This window comes from Manacus vitellinus, unplaced genomic scaffold (genome assembly GCF_001715985.3).
Source record: "Manacus vitellinus isolate BGI_N305 unplaced genomic scaffold, ASM171598v3 scaffold_25_pilon, whole genome shotgun sequence".
NCBI classification, from domain to species: Eukaryota; Metazoa; Chordata; class Aves; order Passeriformes; family Pipridae; genus Manacus; species Manacus vitellinus.
This window is the reverse complement of record NW_021939882.1, coordinates 11,453,660-11,473,469: the sequence shown is the minus strand read 5'-3', so window position 1 is coordinate 11,473,469 and position 19,810 is coordinate 11,453,660. Positions and strand designations below refer to the sequence as shown.

At 51.6% G+C, this 19,810-nt stretch overlaps 1 protein-coding gene across 2 annotated transcripts in view; it reads right to left on the bottom strand.

Moving 5' to 3' along the window:
- Positions 1 to 16,075, bottom strand: part of SIL1 (SIL1 nucleotide exchange factor) — a 96,201-nt gene extending 80,126 nt beyond the window's left edge. Inside the window, exons 1-2 of one of the 2 annotated variants that reach the window (XM_029960296.1) lie at positions 15,941 to 16,075; positions 13,813 to 13,927 (exon numbers count right to left, since the gene is read on the bottom strand). In XM_029960296.1, the coding sequence (XP_029816156.1) occupies positions 13,813 to 13,824 (12 nt within the window). In that variant the 5' untranslated portion in view covers positions 13,825 to 13,927; positions 15,941 to 16,075. The remainder of the gene's footprint in view (positions 1 to 13,812; positions 13,928 to 15,940) is intronic. The other variant, XM_029960297.1, reaches the window with a different exon arrangement.
- Between the last annotated feature and the right edge of the window lie 3,735 nt (positions 16,076 to 19,810).

The window sequence follows — 19,810 nt, the reverse complement described above, 5'->3', positions numbered from 1 at the left end:
TGTGTGTCTACAGGCAGAAATAATTGACAGAGCTCCCTGACTGAGTGAAGGCAGCACTGGAGAGCTATTCAATGATGGAAGATCTCGAGGAGCACAGCTCAAGTTACCCTTCAGCTGAACTGTAACACAAAGACTGCTGGCACTCACAGCCTCTTCGGCTGAAGGCAAACTGTGCTGGGCAACAGCAGCTCTGGAACTGTCCTACAGCCAGCCCTGCAGGTGGCTGTGTGACTGGAGAGGGGCACGGAGGACACAGATGCCATCAGCAGATGAGAGCTGAGATCCCCTTCTCACACAATGCCATTGTAATGACTGGTATCCAGTATGTGACAGGCTAAGGGATGTGAGATGCCACAGAGAAAGAGAAGGAAATTCAGCTGACCTGACCTGAAATTTTATTCCCCTGGACAAGAGGGTCCCCAGCTCTGTGATGAGCAGCTGTTTTTGCTGATGTGCTGCAGAGCAGTGTCAGTCAGATGCCCTGGGGCCATCCTGTGGCCGGCAGTCCCTCCTGTTCAATGACTGCACAGCTACACCGGCAGGAGAAAGAGGAGGGTTGAAGCTGAAATTCAGCCTGTGCATAAGAGAGAAAAGAGCTGGTGGACAAACAGAGGATTACTGGGAGGCCACAGGACACTGTGCCTTCCCCACTCATTAGTTGGCTCTGCACAACCCTCTGCTTTCAAAGAGAAGACCAACCTGCATCCACCATCATCCTCTCCTTCCCAGGGCACAGACACAAAGGCTCCTGGAAAGCACATCCCAAGCTAAGAGAAGCCAGCCTGGAAATACCCATGGACTGGGGAGCACAGGCTCTGAAGACCATGTGTCTGCTTGGCAGGCCTCACTCCTGATGACCCACCTCAGCTCTCCCTGCCCTGACAGTACCTGGGCATTGCACCATGGATTCTAGCACAAACTGGATTTCCTCCACAAATTGCCATGAAAATGCAACTTGCCCATACTAAAGACCCAACTGATCTCATAAGAGAGAGCACAGGTCCTGTCCTTCCAAACACACTTACCTGGAGACAGTCACCTGCAGCACAGTTTCATGGAAGATCCAAGCCAAGGAGAAAGATGAGGCAAGAACCACAACAAGCTACCAACCCCTGCACCTGCCTTCACCAAGAACAGGATTTGTGAGTCTTTGATACCACTTTTCCCCCTCTTAAAACCCATCTTCATCCTCTTTTCATGCTTTTTCTTCCCTAAGATGAGGCCTAGTAACTGGCTGCACCTGCCCCAGGGGCAGTGCCCAGGTTTCGTGCTGGCTGATTGACAGGCACTTGAGGGGCTCCAGGGATCCCCTGCTCTGGGCACCTATCAGAGTTCCCTCCTGCCATGGACAGGTCCTGGTCAGCAACATTTCCAAAAGGAGGCAGGAGTGAATTTTCCCCTTCATTAAAGCCAGTATTAAAACTACAAAGATCCTCGAAGAGACCTGAATACACTTGACTGATCAAAGAACTGCATCTGAATAAATATTAATAATAAAAACAGAATAAAATCATAATTATGAACCTATCACCTTATGCAAAGCAGGAGAAGAGCCCTGAATAGCAAACCCAAACAGAATCAAGAGCTTCCTTCAGGGACCCACATGATGCTCCAGAGCCCCAGTTCATTTGTCCTCAACTCTCCCAGAACAAACCAGGTAGGAACACAGTCCTTCTCCTCTACTCCACTCTTCTGCCCTCCACTCTACTCTGGTGAGACCCCAGTGCTGCATCCAGCTCTGGGGCTCTCAACATGAGAACATGGAGCTACTGGAGCAAGTCCAGAGAGATGTTCCGAGGGCTGGAGCCCCTCTGCTCTGGAGCCAGGCTGGGAGAGCTGGGGGGGGTTCACCTGGAGAAGAGAAGGCTCCAGGGAGACCTGAGAGCCCCTTCCAGGGCCTAAAGGGACTCCAGGAGAACTGAGAGGGACTTTGGACAAGGGCCTGGAGGGATAGGACAAAGGGCAATAGCTTCCCACCGGCAGAGGGTAGGGTTAGATGGGATATTGGGAAGAAATTGTTCCCTGTGAGGGTGGTGAGACCCTGGCACAGGTTGCCCAGAGAAGCCATGGCTGCCCCTGGATCCCTGGAAGTGTCCAAGGCCAGGTTGGACGGGGCTTGGAGCAACCTGGGCTAGTGGGAGGTGTCCCTGCCCATGGCAGGGGGTGGGACGAGATGGGTTTTAAGGTTCCTTCCAACCAAACAGATCCCCCTCACTGGGCTGGCACAGACTCCACACAGCCTCACTCAAGGTCTGATGCCCAGGGTGGTCTCAGCAGCTCTGCTCCTCCAGGAATCCTGCCACTGGGAAAGCACACTCCTGCCTCCAGTGAGCACCCCCAGAATAGATCCTTAGGTACACTAACCCACACAGGAGCCCACTGCACTGACAGCCCCCAACCCCTGCCCGAGGGTCCCACCTGGGCACGAAGCCCCTGGGTGAAAGGCAGGACAGGCTGCTTGCAAACACCCTCCCACCTCCATGATCTCAGCAGGGAGGGCACGGCTGCCATACAGACCATCCCATTGATGTCACTTATGAAATAGCTTAAAAAACCACATTTATTCTTCTTGCTTGCTCCTCATCATTTACTCCTACTGGGACTCTGCTCTGGCGTGTTAAAAACACTCCTACACAAGGGAAAAGTTGCGGGAACACCTTCTCATATTTGGCTGCCTACGGAGAACCCACACAGCACGGAGGCCACGCTTTCAGGTTTACAGGAATAAATCATGGCTCCAGCTATGCAGGCTGGGCCCAGCCCAACCCCAGCAGCAGGTCCTGTGGCAGAAGCACCACTTGGAACCGTGGTGGAATTCCAAGGGGAGGAATCGTGACATGGGCAGTGGGGCGGGAGGAGCAGGATAACCATGGCACGAACACGTGTTTACAGAGCTTGGTGCACAGTGCAATCACACAGCCTTTATAACCGCCACCAGCAAATAATAACAATAAATATTAATAACCCCTCCAGGCTCCCTAACAGCCATCAGCTCACACCAGCCCCTCCAGCAGCAGCTCAGCTACTCTTCCCACAGCGCTGCCAGGTGCCGATGGAAGCGGGAGCGGGACATGGATATATCCAGGGCAGGAGGTGGCACAGCGGCACCCGGGCACAGTGAGGGCAGCTCTCGGCATTGGCACATTGCCACGGGAGCAGAGCAGGGGGTTGTTGTGGGTCACTTATGGATAAAGCTGGAATTGCCCCTTCTACCCGGCCACAACCCTGCCCCTGGTGTTTATCCAAGCCCGCGCAGTTTAACACTAAACATCGTTTAGTCTGTTCAATTGACTTAATGAGTTCATTCAGGAAGCAGCGTTCCCACAAAACGCTGCTCTCCAGAGGGCAGGAGCACAGCTTTGCACTGCGGCGGTTTGAAGGCTGAGCAAGGCTGCCCTCACCCTCCCCACCGCTCCTTAGCAGCGCTGGCAGAAGGGGCCACGCTCCGCCCTGGCTCAGCACGATCCCAAAATTCCAGGGGCTGCAGCGGGTGTGCCACCAGCAGCCCTCAGACCCCCCGCGCCAGGGAGCGAGCGCTGAGTCCAGCACGGAGCGTACAAAAGCAGAGCGTGCCTCAGAGATCAGAGGACTGAGTTTATCATTTATTATTTATAAGAAACGCATCTCTCTGAATTCCTGGCAGCTGCTCTCGCAGGGCTCTGCGACTGCCTGCACTCCCTCACTCCGCAGAGCTCTGGGGCCAGCAAGGACGTTCAAACCCACACCAGAGCACAGGGGCTGATTTGCACCAATTTAAGATTTGCCTGGAGACAAGAGATGTGCAGAGACCTTCTGGACAGACATCCTGCTGAAAGCTGCCACACTGCCTAACCTCAACCACGGGAAAGAGCTTTCCCCTTCCTCCTCACCTCCCCAAACCCCAGCTGGAAACACCTCTCCTCCTGCCCCTACCCATTCCCTTCTCCCGCTCCTTGCTGCAATTTCCCATGCACAGCACATATAATTGAGTGATGTTCCCCCCCCTCAGATCTATCACTTCAATCAGTCCCTATTTGCAAGGTGACACCTTGGCTCACACTAACCCAGGAGTCTGCCAGTGTTCAGTGTGTTTTTTTTACCCCCTCTGCTTTCCTGAGCTTGGAAATCTAAGAGGAAAGAAAGCACACACTGCACCAGCCAGGCCCCAGGGCACCCTGATGTCCCACTGCTGGTGGGACAGAGCCAAAGATTTAGCTGGCATATTCCCAGCCTCTCTGGAAACAGGTTTTGTATTTTCCAAGTTCCTGCTGTTCACTTATGGCTCTCACATGAAATAACAACCTCCTTCTCCTGTCAGATGCCACCTTCCCTATAAAGGGACTCAATTAAGAGGTTAAAAAAACCTGCAAAATTCCGGCTCAGTGTTACAGAAATCCCACGGTGATGGATCAGGCACACAACTCCTACAGCAGCACCAGCACTGCTCTGCAGCCCCAGGACAACCATCCATCCCCTGTGGCTGTACATCCACCAGGAACCTCCTGGAAGGTTTCCCGTGGGCATGGCCAAGCCAAGGACACCCCGTGCCACAGCCCTGTGGAGCCTCTGGCACAGGGGTGTCCCCACAGCGGGCAGTGAAGGACTTCTCCAGCCGCCCTATTGATCCAGCGGGAACAGTGAGCTGTGAAGTTTATGACAAATGCATTTTCTCACCTCTGCACAGTGCACCGGGCATGGTGACAGCTCTTACTGCACATGAGGACCTGGGGGACAGGGAGAGGAGGGACAGCAGGGAGCACATGGCATGTGGGGAGCAAACATGGGGCTCACTCATGGGAAACATGGCCCAGCTGTGTGGCCAGGGTTAACACAGCATGGATTCAACCTGCAGGATTCATTTCATGGGATGCCTGGCTGGATGTCCAGCTCAGCACCTCCCTTGCAAGTGAGCTGGGCTCCCCAGTGCTTCCAGTTTTGTGGCAAGGTCCCAGTTGAAAAGGTGAAGACCACTGGGAACCATCTCGTGGGCTAAACCAACCCAGGACCTGCCAGACTGGCACCAAAACTCAGAATAAAGCCCTAAGAAGCCAAAGTCAAATCCTCCCCTTAAGGGGAATAAGGAGCTCCCTGGGGATGAACATAACTAAGCAGGTTCCCTCCTGGCTTTGTCCCAGATCCCTGCATCAATCCAGACAAGTCCCACGCTGGAGCTCAGTTGCTCCATTTGTAACATGGACACCGTGGTTACAACTGAGGGAATTGTGGGGCTCCTTCCACTGAGGTCTCCATCACTGTCTTTCTGTGCTTGGATGAAAGGCATAATCCAAGTTTGTTTATTTTTTTCACTGCATTAGTGCCTTCACGGTGGTCTCAGAGGATGCCTTTGTTAAGCAATTAAATTAGCCCTGGGACAGGAATGAGCACGAAGGGAGAGCTGAGAGACTGCCACTGCCATCATCTAGAACTGACACACATGGTGGTTTCCATTCCTGTACCCAGCCTTTTCCCACCAAGACTGAAAAGCGAGTCCTGTTCCCCAGTTATCAGAGCCTCCCCAGGCTGAAGCCAAAGCAGAACAGCCAGTCACAGCAGGCAGCATGCCTTCAGCAGGGATTTTCCTAAGGAAATTTAAAATAAAAAGAGCTCCAAGGGCTGCAAATGCAGAAGTAAATGCAGAGACATAGAAAGCTGAAAGCGAACACAATTCCTTCCCTCTCCTGTTGTTCGTCATCTGCCACCTCTACTTTGGGGAATGATTTGTTGCCTTTTAGAGCTATTTATATGTTACTTGTAGCACTGCACGGAAAAAACACTTTGAAATGTTACGGTGCACCATCCTTATTAAACAATCCCTCAGGCACCACGGAATTGCTCCAGCCAAGTGAAGGACACTGCACCTTTGCCTCCTCAGGGGTAGGTGCCAGCCCCACTCCTCCAGCAGAGAAGGCCTCACAGGTCCCTCTGGAGGCCTGACTGCTGTTATCAGATGGCCCAGATCATCCACAAGATTTGTGTCCTTCCTGTTGCCATCCTGCTTTTTGCCTCGTCAGCCTCTGCTAAGCTGAGCTTTGATCCCCCAAGTGATTCCTGGTTCAGGGACCTTCTTTCCTTTTGCTGCCCAGACATGAAGGACACAGAGCTGGAGTTCCTCAGCACCTCGGCTTTGATGTGGCACAAAGTGCCTGGCTCTGAGATTCCTCTGGTCTCTTCAAACAGCAGCAAAGCCACGGCTTGTGATCTGTGCAAAAGGGCATTTTCCTTGGGGAATGGAAGTTCACATCCACCTTGTCACAGCAGAACAAGCCGCATTGGTGCTTCAAAGAGCTCCTCAGCCTTAAATCGCTGTAACACGGTGACAAAGTGAAGAACCTGCCTCTGAACGTCCCCTGGATCCCAGCGGAGTTGTGAAACAGTATTTCTGTGAATGCCTTTGCCAGCACAGGACCCTGCATGTGCCAGAGTCACACAAGCCACTGCACTCGAGGGCTGTGGGGTCCGCCCGGCTCCTCTGCACAGGGGAGGCTCCAGCAAGTGCTCAGCTACAGATACCTGAACTGTAAGGCTGGGCCATGCAGGTGTGCACAGTGAAGGGTCATGGAGAGAGAACTAAAGCAGTAGTAAAGTAGTAATAGTAAAGCTCCCAGGCCACAGGTCCCTCCTGAGCTCCAGGACCGTGCTCCCTGCTCCCCAGAGACATGGGGTTCACTCAGCAGCAGCACCTTGGCTCCATCCCATTGTCCCTCAGCCACAGCAGCCCAAAACGTGCACTGGGGAAGGACGACAACAGAGACATGACCAGAACTGAGTGGGTTTCCTCCACGATTTCCCCTTCCAAGGGACAATGAATGTGTTTGCAACCTCTGCACCTTCTCATCTCTGCACTGTTTCTCATCTGGAGCTCGGATCAACAGCAGGAGATCAGACACTCAAAGGGAACATCCTTTTGGTGAGAACACCCTATAAAGAGCCATTTGATGGACTGACATTTCAGTAGCTGAGCAGCACCAGTCCACGAAGGGTCCTTCCTTAGGCAGTCCTGGCTGTCGCTGCATCTGCTGTCTCTGCAGACACTGTGACACCCAACGCAGCAGCCAAAGGACACAGGGATCTTCACTCTCCATTTCTTGGCCTTTGCTGTAAGGCTACTGGCAAAGCCAAGGACACGAATGCTCCCTGCCTGCTGGCAGAGCTGGCAGCCACAGCACTCTCAGCTCTGATCAAAGATGCACCTGCAGCACCTTCCTCTCTGCCATGAGACAGCAGAACACCCTGAGCAGCTGCTTCTGCATCCCAGCGGTGCCACGGCAGGTGGGGACATGGCACATCCACGCCAGGACTGCCAGGCCACGTCTGTTCAGAGTGGCCACAACAACCACAGACTTCAGCTGTCCCCTCCTGCATGCAGATTTTATCCCAAACTATTCTACAGCTTGTCCATCAGCTGCCATCTAAATGCAGTTGCCCTGTGAATCCAGGCTGTTTCAGTGACAGCCTCCCCAGTGACTTTCAGTGACCACACATGTCACACGTAAAGACAAGTTTTGGCACCGACCCCAACCAGGGAGTGAGAAATCTCCCTGCACCCAGAACTGGGCAGGGGCAGTTACTCACATGTCGAAGGGCTGCCAGCAGTGGGAACAGGCTGCATATGTTTCCCAAGGCAAGGACCCTGTCATTTATGCAATAAATGGCACATTTATTCTGCTATTCAGGAAGAAATAATAATTACAGTGGCCTGCAGTCTCCAGCTCTTTCAACTCTGTACTTAAAGAGCAGGCAAAAAAAGACCAAAGCAAACAGCACTTCCACAAAAACCTCTGAACTGGCTTTTAGCTGCTGGACAAAAGCAGGGCAGCAGGAACTGCTCCACATTGTCCCATCCCGTTCCTGTTTCATAACAGCAGCCTGGCACTGCAGGCAAAGCACGTCAGGAGGCAAAGCACTGCTCGGGTGCCTGAGCTGCCCTGACCCTCAGCCTGTGCCTCAGCACAGTGCTCCAGGTGTGCCCTGACATGTGCTCCTGCCGTGCTCGCTTCATCCCAGGGCAGGGAGCCGTGAGCCAGGCTGGGCACCGGGTGGGCTCTGCATGGCCAAGGGCACTGGGACAGCGCCAGAGGAGCCAGGGCACGCCGGGGGTCTGTCCACGAGCACAGCCACGGGATCCTCCCTCACAAACACGTCCCCAGCGCACATAACTCTCCATCTAATGAAGCTCTCAGCCCTGTTCCAGGGGAGATTTACAGAGGGCTTTTTTCTCTTGGAAGCAATAACAGATGGACAGCAGGAAAGGGAAGAAATTAATGAACAGGTAATCATTCCCAAAGTTGCAAATAGGAGCGATTCCTCACCCTGAGACAACTCTGGAAAACAAGATTAAAATGCTTAGGGGACATATTCTTGAAACTGCAGGTAATAGAACAGATAAAATGTATTTACAGTATCTCACGGGGAACGTGTACTTTTTATTCTGCTGAGAAATGTAATCTTCCACTCCTCATTGCAGAGTTAAGAGGGTGCCCCAAAAAAAGCAACTTAACAAAGTGTCTTTAATGGCACCTGGGTCCTGTTCCAGAACACAGGCTCTCCTCTGCTCCACACTCCAACGCACAAGAGGAGCCACAGCCAGCACCTGCAGCAACACCCAGCACACAAACATGAATAATCTATGCAAACAGCACAGTTTAACAACAGCAAAGGGGAGGCTGGAATGGGAGGGGGGTTAAAGACAGGCTCCCTCCACTGATGTCTCCTAAGGGAGGAGGAGGGCAGGCCTGCCTTCCTCAACTTCCCAGTGCCTGCAGAGCCGCAGCTGCCAGCGAACACACTGTGCCTCCAGTAGCCGCCAGCAGAAACAATTTGTCATGTGTCAGATCAAATAAACTCTTATGAGGCCACTGTACTCCCTGAAGCAGATGGCTGCCAAACTCCAAAGGAGAAATCCAAGAAAGCGAGCCGGCCGGTGTCAGACCCAAGTGCTCTCGGAGCCCAGCACACTCCTCACCGTGAAGCACGGCAGCACACAGGCCCACACAGCACTCCCACGTGGGGCAGCCACCACCACCAGCCATGACTAACAAGAATCTGGTGTTTGAATTATCACACATAGTCCAGAAACTCCTCATCCAGTGGCACAGCTCCTCACTCATCCTCGGGAGGCCTGAGGAAGGTTAATGCCTGTCAAAGAGCCTCAGTGTGGGAATATGCTGCGATGGATTATCACCCATCTGAGCAAATGGCCCTCCCCTCCCAGCCAGCGTGCTCTCTCACAGTGAATTCCCTCAAAATTGAATTACAGATTACTAATTTTTCCTTTTAAATAGTCCTAGAGCCTTTTTTTTGTTCATTCCTGAGCACTATTGCAGTCTCCCATGCCCTGGACTTGTGCTGTTCCAGACCTCGTGTCGAGGTCCCTTGCAGTCACCCTCCTTGCTGCACAGTCCTGCAAGAACCATTAAAGCACAGAGCCTGGAATGTCCTTCTCTCTGTGATCCTGCTGGGCAGGAGAACAAGCCCCTAAAACTACTCTGGGCACATCTGCAAGGGTTAATCATGCCAGCAGTACTGTGGGGAACACAAACCACTCACCTGCTCCTGCAAAGACCAGGCTCAAGCACTCACTGGTCTGCACTGAGGGCACATCTCTCAGCCCACGGCTCAGCCACTGGCTCCAGATGTTCCAGTGTGCTCCATCTGGGAGCAGCCACCTGAGCCCTGCCACAGCCAGAAAAATTGCTCTTTCCACAGAAGATGAGTAATGGCCCCAGGAAAATGAGTCTGCAAGAGGCCTGAGGTTCCTGGATGCTTTTGCTTATGGCAAAGCAAGAGTGGCTGGGGGAAAAAAGGTAGAAGATCCAAAGAAGGGATAGCAGAAGCAGGACACATTGCTTTAAGTCACCAAAAAGCAACTGTCTGTCCCAAAACTCAGCAACAGAGCCTCGAGTGACACTACATAGCAACAAAAAGAAGTGAAAAAATGAGAAATCTGGCAGCCTAAAGCAAGGCACAAGGGAAGAACAAAATCAGGCACAGGGCATTCCCCTTGGCACAAGCAGTACCAGCACAAACCTCAGCTGTGTGGGGGTTTATCCAGTTTAATTAAAGAGCATCTGATGCCTAATGACAAGTTTTATTTAGAGATCCTTTTATCTGTACCAGGACTCCTCTCCAGCCACAGGCAGTGAGTACAGGACCCCATCGTGCCAGCCTTCCTTGGGCAGGATTCTTCCTCCCTAGGACCCTCCCACCGGCACAGCACACCCCCTCAGCCAGGCACCGGGAGAGCTGGAAAGGACTGGCGGGGCTGCTTCCAGCGAGGAGCACAACACGGGCTGTTCCTGGAGTGCGGGAAGTGCTACACCGAGATCCCGAGGAGGGGGGGTGAGCAGACACAGGTCTGTCATCGACAGCGATGTTTTTCATGAACTGACAGTCAGGAGCCAGGGTCTCCCAGATTCCCAGGTTTCCATGCTCCATTTCCACCTGAAGCCCTGTGGACAGTGACCCAGCCTGGCTCAGTGCCAGCCCCAGGCACAGCCCTCACCCCCAGCCCGCGATCCCTCTGCAGGCAGGTTAAGCAGGCAAAGCTTTAGCCATCAACCCAGGCCACGGCTTAACTCACACCTCTGAAAGGAGGCTCTTCCTCTGAAAAATTTATGCTTTTTTCAGCTCTCTGACTCAGAGATATTTCACAGAGAATCAAAGAGCTGTAGCGCTGTGGGAGTCCAGGGCACCCGCACCGACTCCCTCAGCAAGTTCTGGTTCTCTTTCTAAACAATGGCAAATTCTCCAGACACTTGGAAAGAACCAAACCTACCTCAGCCACCAGAGCCAGGCAGAACTGAACCATCTCAAGCACAAGTGCTGTGAGGAGAGGCTGAGGGAGCTGAGGTTGTTCATCCTGGAGGAGGCTCAGGGGAGACCTCCTCACTCTCTGCAACTCCCTGACAGGAGGTTGTAGCCAGGTGGGGATTGGGCTCTTCTCCCAGGAACCAGCAGTAGGACAAGAGGGCTGGGTCTTCAGCTGTGCCAGGGGAGGTTTGGGTTGGATATTAGGAAGAAATTTTTTACAGAGAGAGTGATCAGCCATTGGAATGGGCTGCCCAGGGAAGGGGTGGATTCTCCGTCCCTGGAGGCGTTTAAGGTGAGACTGGATGTGGCATCAGTGCCATGGGCTGGGAACCACGGCGGGGTTGGATCAAGGGTTGGACTTGATGATCTCAGAGGTCTTTTCTAACCCAGTTGATTCTTTGATTCTGTGATCTCGCCCCCTCCTCAAGCCTGAACAAAGGAGCCCATTTACAGTGTCACCCGTGAATTCCTTTACCCCAGAGCACGTGGACAAGTGCCAGCTGTGAGTGCCATGAGGATTCCCAGCAGCCTCCTGCTGACCTGGAACAGGCTTCCCAAGCTTCTCCACATCTATTGTGTATTTGATTACCCCACACTCGCTGGAAGAAAAGGAATGGAATGCACTCAAGAGCCACTTGGTGATTCCTGATCTGGGTACAACAATGCTGGATGCAGCAACACTGTGTTTCCTTCCCAGCACCCTCCCTGTCCAGTCACCAGAGACAGAACAAGGACCTCACACCCAGCCCCTCTATTCTGTCACCCTGGCAAGGGCCCTTCTGGACAAGCCATCACACACTACTCAACAACACGATATTCTGAGTCCAGGGCTTGCAGCAGCACTTTGAGCACCCACAGCTCCTTCTGGAAATTTTCCACAGTGTAACAGTTTATTCTGCGGGCAGGAAGAGAGCAAGGAAATTAATTAAGTCAAAGTAAGAAGAAAAAACTCCTAAAGTGAGTTAACTGCAGCAGTTGTGAGTGGGCCAAGTCCATTTTAAGGGCTATCTGTTTTCACGTCCATGGTCTTGGAAAAGAAAATGGAGTGACTTTGTTCTGTATGCATATTGTCCACCATTTGTTATTGTCTGTCTATTGATGCTTACTTGAAAAACAAAATTTAATTAAATCCCACAGTACTGCATGGCCTGCCTTTGAAATATGCCTGCATTAGTGGATCATTACAGTAAATGAAATACAGCTTCATATCGGATTTTTCAAATAATGTCCTAAAACAGTTACAAATTAAATAATACTCTTGCAGAGAGAAATTAAGAGACACAGTGTTTAGCAAGGGCAAAGAAATGTTTACAGATGAAGTCTGGAATGAGACGTGGAGGCAATGAGGCAGAGAGGGGCCAGAGGGCTCTTCCAGACCTTGTTAGGACAGTTCTCTGTGCCCCAGAAACTAGACAAGGAAAGAGTGCACCGAGGGAGGCAAGAGGAAAAGGCAGTGTCCCCAATCCCCCAAGGATGTCAGCATGAGCAGACAGGGGTTGGGGTGTGTTGGAACAGCCTGCCAACACAGGAAGGTGTTTCTGCATGCAGGAGAGCTCAGTGCACCCACACACCCTTCACATCCCTTGGAAACCCAACCAGTCATGGGAAAGTGAAGCCTTGCAACCAAGTCGGAGCAGTGAAAACCTGGACACTGAGTGGGATGAGAAAAGGGATGCAGGGATCACAGAATAGTTTGGGTTGGAAGGGGCCTCATAATCCAGTCCAATCCCCCTGCCAAGGCAGGGTCACCTGGAGCAGGTGACACAGGAACATATCCAGTTGGGTTTGGAATGTCTCCGGAGAGGGAGACCACAGGCCCTCCCTGAGCACCTGTTCAAGTGCTCTGCCACTGTTCCTGGAAAATTCTTGTTGAGGTGAAACTTCTTGTGTTTTAGTTTATGCCATTACTCCTCGTCCTGTCACTGGGCACCACTGAAGAGTCTGGCACCATCCTTTTGACATCCACCTTTGAGATATTCATATGCATGGAGGAGATCCCCTCAGTCTTCTCTTCTCTGGACTAATCAGGCCCAGCTCCCACAGTCTCTCCTCATAAGAGATGCTCCAGACCCCTCATCACCCTCTCCCGTAGCTCCTTGTCTTTCTTGTACTGAGGAGCCCGAGCTGGGCCCAGCCCTGCAGATGTGCCTGCCCAGGGCTGGGCAGAGGGGCAGGATCCCCTCCCTGCCCTGCTCCAAGGCTCTTCCTGATGCCCCCAGGATCCCATTGGCCCTCCCAGCCACAAGAGCACACTGCCAGCTCATGGCCAACTTGTCATTCACAAGGAAGGCGCTCTTGTGGCAGGATGAGAAATATATACACAGGGAGAAGGAAAGCAGCAGGAGGTTTGGCATCTCAGGGTAAGTAGAAGCACAAGTGGGTTAGTGAGTCAGCGCCGGGCACGGCGGCAGCGCCTGGTGTGGAACAACGTGGAGCAGCGTGTTAAAAGCCAGTGAATACTGCATGAGCCTTACAGCTCTGGCTTGAAGAGATTTTTTCCTTAATAGCACCTGGGGTGATGCCAAGTGTTCTCTGACAATTTATTTACTCTGAGAAATCATTTTCTCCTAAATAAGCGCAGCCCGTTACCACATCCTTCTTCCCGTGAGCCTGGGAAAGGCTGTGCCCTGCAGTTCCTGTGGTCTCATCTCCAAGGTGATGCGCCAGCTCAGGTACTGCCTCCAGCAAGAAGGCAAAATTCCCCAAAGGAAAGGCTGCACCTGCCCCCAAGGACAGGCTGAACCTCCCCCCAAAGGACAGGCTGAACCTCCCCGCAAAGGACAGGCTGAACCTCCCCCCAAAGGACAGGCTGAACCTCCCCCCAAAGGACAGGCTGAACCTCCCCCCAAAGGACAGGCTGAACCTCCCCCAGGAAAGGCTGAACCTCCCCCAGGAAAAGCTGAAGGTGGCCGAGCTCTCATCAGCACAAGCCCTGGCCCGAGGTGCTGGCTTTCCCAAGAAGCAGAGCATGCTAGCCTAGCCTACAAGCAGGCTGGAAACAAAGAAAAAACCTTCCAAGGGCACCTCTGGATCCATTTTACAGGAAAACAGAAGATTCCCAGCTGCTGCCCATACCAGGGACCAGCAAGCAAGAGACACGTTCCCGTAGGTCCTGCTGAGCTCTCATCAGCACGTGAATCTATAATTTAGAGGAAAAACATTCAGCCTGGCATATAATCACTGAAAGCTGTCAAATTCCAGCCCATGCAGGGCTTCCTCTGCGGAAATGATTCTGCTCTGGGACCCAGGGACTCTTCAGTAACTTCATGTCACAAAATCAGGTGATCCCTTACACATTGCCTTATCTATCCTACAACAGTAATGAGCTCTGGGACCCCACAGCACTAACAGCACATAGAAATGTTGGGCAAAACCCACCGGAATATAAAAAATACAGCCCAGGATCCTTTCTAAAGGAATAATAGGGTGGTAGAGGGGCATTGGGAGTGACATAACAGAGCTGGCACATGGAGCATGTGGGGAAAGAGGTTGTGATGAGGCTGTGGGGGCCAGACTGTGGAAGGCAGAGCCAGCACAGCCCAGTGCCCTCCTCTCCTCTCACACCAAAGGCTCCATTGGGATCAACAAGTCCAGGCCGCTCACCTGGACACCCCCAAACGCTCTCCCACCAGGCAGATTCAGGTTGGCTTTGTGCTTTCCAGGCTGTGGCAAAGCCTCCCCAACACTTCAAAGCAGCACAACCAGCTGGCACCAAGGATGGAGATTGCTGAGGCTCCACAGCCTGCCTGAGGTGGGAGCAATCCAGGGGTACCACTGTCCTCAGGCAGCACGAGCACCAGAGGGTGAAAATGAGCAGGTTCACATCCTGGTACTCCAGGAAACTCCTCTCCTCCTCTGAACATAGCCAAAATGAAGTCTGAACATCTAAAGCACCCCAGACTGCCAATCCCAGATTGCCGAAGGAAATAAAGGGAATGGGATGTCCCATATGGAGACAGGGCACCTCTGGAATGCCCTGCTCCTGCAGTTCAAGGTTAAACACCTCCTTTGCACTGACTTCTGAAACTGCCTCTCTCAGAAGCTGCACCAGGTAATTAGAATCATTATAACTATTATTAGACCATAATATTATTATAGCATTCTTGCTACACTTGACATCTGTTGGCTCATAGATTTAACTGGTACATAAGAAATAACTGTGCAGAGATTTCTTGCAAATGAGCAGCAACATGGAAGACATTACAGCATTCTGCGATAAAGAAGTTAATTTTATGGACGTACGCCTGAAATAAAAATTCTAAAATTAAGTTAAACCCTTAAAACCCCTTGTTAAAGGAATTATTTGTGTTTAAAGTAGGCAGCCATTAAGAAAATCCTGAGTTTTCTTCAGATGCTTAAAGGCATATACCTGGCTTGGTATTTTCTTCAGATCAACATATGTATCTTCTTCCCACCTGCTCCAGTGATCCAGAGGTTTCTGGATCATCCTCCCATTTTCCTTTTTGTCTCTCTGCAGCAGGCACTTGAATTATTTGGGCAGAGTCTAACTGCACAGGGAACCGGTATAATCAGGGCTCTTACAACCTGCTGACTGCAAATCCTATAGAATTATCAGCAAGCACACATCTAGAATAAAATACAGCTTCTTGCAGCCCACGAAGCCCAAAGGGCTTTGCAAACTGGGCTTGGGATGCAATTTATCCATCAGTGAGATTCTGCTGTAATCCAGAGTGGAACACAACCTTTCTACCCATATTTAACTACAGCACACAGCCCCCGAGAGACAAGTAAGGAAGAATTCAACAAAAAACACAGGAACACTTCAGGGAGGCCGGAATTTTCTCCCCTGGAACTGAAATTTGGTCAGGGCACCCACCGGGGTGGTACCTGCAGGTCCCTCCCAACTCAGGATATTCCACGACTCTATGACTCAACCATCAGGCAGGGACCAACACAGGAGAACAAACAGGACACAGCATCTCCACCCCGGGGAGGGTGTCCCTGAGGCACAGCTGGAGGGAGCAGCTGTGGACAGGTACCTCAAGTTACCAGCCTGGAGAGGAGGGAGAGATGAGCCCCACAGAGGAACCCTGCATTGTCTTTCAATTCAGTGGGGCCCAAATTTCACCCCACAGTGACACCAATGTGCAAAGAAAGATGGAGTGGAAGAGTATTTCAGAAAAGGACCAACCTCTTAAAATTCCAACAGCTGAAGCCAGCAGCTCAGTCCTCACAGAACTCAGGGTGGGTAGAGCTGGCCCTGTCTGGGCAGTGACATTTTCTTCAGTGAAATCTATTTCAGCTCAAGGAATTCCTCCTCCTTAAGCAAAATTGGCACTAAGGCAGAGCCCTGGTGGAATGAGGTATCCTGCAACCTCTCCCCCGGTGACACTAGTCAGGGATAAAAATGAGTGTCATTAATTTCTCCAGAGCAAGTAATTTTTAATTCTTCCAGAGCAGAGCAACCACACAAGGAACTGGGAATTGCTTTAGGAGAAAAATGTATTTTTACTACCTTAGTCACACACAGACAAGCCCAACTCTCACTGAGGAGAGACCTGTGGACAAACAAAGGGGAGCGGGACATGCTGGACACAAATTCCTCCCACACATATCCTGCTGCTCAGGGAGTTCTGGGATTGCCTCAGAGCCATCCCAATCCCAGCAAGCACCAGCAAGAAGCCCCAGGTAAATAAAGTTCTTGAAAGCTCTTGAAAACCACCTGAGCTTTCAGAAACAGAGCACAAATCCCCCTGTACAGAGACCTGCCCATCACACCTCTGACCAGCACAAAGCAGGCTTTTCACTCTATCCATCCAATGCTTTCAAAAACCAGAGGAGCTGGGACTAAGTCTAGGTGAGCTCACCTTAATGAAGCCCAGTGCTCATTACTAACTAAGAAAAAAGAGACCAACCAAAGCAACTCAACCCCACACACTTTAGGGGTAGCTACCAGCAATTCCATGTCACCACAGGAGAAATCCTCGTGTCTGGGCTCTCAGAGCTCAGCCCAGGTCTGCTTCTGTTCATCCTTTTCATTAATGCCTGAACAACAGAGAAAGCACTTTTCTAAAACCTGAAAGGATGCCCAGCAGTTAAGAGCTGGAAGCACTCTGGAGGTCATGATTGGAATTGATAAACTGAAGGAAAATTCCCAAAACACCCACAAATCAATAGAAAGAAAAGCCAGAAAACAATGCAAAGAACTGCACTTGGAAACAGCACAAACAGAGATCGAACATGAACAGAGGCCAGGGGAAAGCTCTCCAGGTGGGGGGAATGCTGAGGAAAATCAGGGACGGGCCTAAATGTGCCAGTGCTGCGACTCCACAGCTCCAGCTGTGAGGAGCTCAACATCTCCGTGGTCTGGGAACATAAAATTCCCAGTTCTGGGCTCCATGCCAGGTATCACCTCTAAGTCACAGACAGACCAGAGAATCTGGGCAACTAGTGGAGCACTCAGCAGTGTAAAACACAGCACCCCATACCACCTGCAGAGGGGTTTCTCCATCCCCCTCCCTCCAGGGCTGGTACCTGCTCCCAGACTTTAACAGGGTTTTCAAGAAGGACAACCATCCATTGGGCTCCCCATTCTGTGACAGCAAGAGCTGACCTGGCTGCTCAGTTTGCTGCAAGGGAGAGTTAGACAAGCAGTCAGGCTCTCTGAGACTGGGATTCCATCAGGGCCCAGAGGGAACTGGCCCCTGCCCAGATCTGCACCACCATCCAGCACTGCCCAGCCTGGAGCCAAGTATCTCTCACCTGGCTCAGGACACATGGACAAGGAGGCTGCTCCAGCCCTGCATTTCATTTTAGCATCCTCCATCTGGCCACTCCTACAGCAGGGACAGAGCCAAATGAACAGCCTCTTCTTCCCCAAAATACAACAGAGCTCCTCATCCCACTGCAGGGGCACCCACACACTACAGGCACCGAGCACCCTAACCATTTCCATTCACACCTTCATTATCTTTCACAAACAAAGCTCTTCAGCTTCATTTCCCATGCAGGGGGATGGGATGCACCCCTGAGGAAGGGCTTCCCAGCTTCCCTCCTCCCCTCTCACCCCACACAGCCCCACCAACCTCTGGGACTGGCTGGAGCCTGTAAGGGTCATCACCCAGCCCTCCCTACCCCAGACAGGATAATTTGAGGAGCTCATTGCTGAAGGAATTGAAGTAATTGCAACAAGGTGTTCCAAAGCAGGTGAGAGCAGCTGATGCCATCAGCACAACGACAGCTTGGGAGAAATCCAGCAAGGGGGTAAGAGCTACAAATCCCATGCAAAAGCAGGGCTTAACTTCCAGGAAGATTTCCCAATGACTCGAGGGGATTTGGGGTTTTTCTGAGCTGCCTTGTAAACCGCAGCCAGAATGGATTTGACAAAGCCCTGGTTAGCAGGCACTGTCTCCCTTCTCAGAGCTGCTTCCCAGAGATCCCCAGTGTTGTGTCATTTCTCACTTCAGGTGCTAAGAATATCTGGGTGTTAATAAAAAAATAGCAACTGGCTTTACAGAGAACTTATCAACAAAGCACTGAACAAATCTTAATTAGAGCTGATTCACCTCCCTCACGAGCGTGAGTTAAATGTTCTTTCTCAGAGGAGAACAAGTGGGGAGAGCTGAGGGGGGTTATAAAAGCCATGGAGGGAGTCAGTAGCAGAGAGGATTAGCACACAGAAAGGCTGACTGTTATCCCTAAATTTATCCCAATAATTCACTGCCTTGCAAATTCTCAAGGTATGGCTGATGTGCTTTCACCTACCCAGCCCAAGTAGGAGCACACAGAGAGAGCTCTGGGGGTGCTGGGAAGTTTTACAGGTGTTTTATTGCTCAAGCTAAAGAAATTCTCAACAGTAAGAACAGAGGTGGTGGTAGCACCAGCACTGCTCTTGTGCTGCTTTAGGGCATGAGGACAGCACTGCAGGTTCAAGGGCTGTTCTGACAACTCACGAGGAATTGTTTCCAGCTGATCTCTTTAAAAGGATCATATTTGTATCCCTTCAAAACTAGTAAATACGTGGTCACACAGCCAGGGATTCCAGCACTACTGTCACCTGCATTAGCTGCACTCCTACACTAAAGTTTCTGGGATAACATTTTGGATACTTCCACCGTTTCTGTAAATGCCCTGGAGGCTGCTGAAAAACAACGTGGTCCAGGCTGGTCATTTTAAGGCAGGGTTGAGGGAAAGAAAAGACAGAAAAATACAAGTCCATCCCTTAACAATGCTGCTCCCAGAGCACAAATGAATTTAAAGGCTCACACGGAGCAGGGACACTGCGGCAGCACGTTCGGTAAATGACAGGGTGTGTCATCATCTTCTAACGTCCTCCAGAGACTTATCTGCACTTAAAAGGTTCCTGCCAGGGCTGTGCTCGGAGCAGGCTCTTCCACAGACACTCCACCACGGCAATGCCTCTGCACGTTACCCTCCTTTGGCAGGCAAACCCAACAGCGCCGGTGCAGGCAGCTCTGCCTCCGCCCCGCACTGGGACTGGCTCAGTTCTAGCAGCCAAACACTGCAGAATAAATAACTTGCCCGTAAGAAACTGTATCTACAAAACTTGTTAGTGTAAACCCAGCCATGCTGAGAGGCGGCAGCGCCAGTGCTCTGTCAAAGATCACTCCTCGCCCAAGTGTTAGTCAACCACTGAAGTTAAACATTTTCAGGCAACACTCCAAACAGTGTTTATACACAAAATCCCATTTGCTCAGCATTCGCTCCCCGGCCTCGTGCAACGTGTAATTTTGCGAGTTATCCAGCCAGAGAGCCATATGCAGGCTTGTACCAAAATAATTAAACAGTTTTAAAATTCAGGCCCTGAAGAAAAATCCATTTTAATGTCCTGGAGCTGCTCCAGCGGTACCAGCACGTTTCTATTCCACAGCTGCCTGGGAGGTCAGTGTGCTCCAGGCAGGACCCAAACTGCGCCTGTTTGGGGGAACTTACGTTTAGATACTTATGTTTGAAACGCCTCAGTGTAAGGGATCCCTGTCCTGCCCCAGAGCGTGGGTAAGTGCCACCACAGGGCCCGCACTGCAGCCCCAGCGGCTGCCTG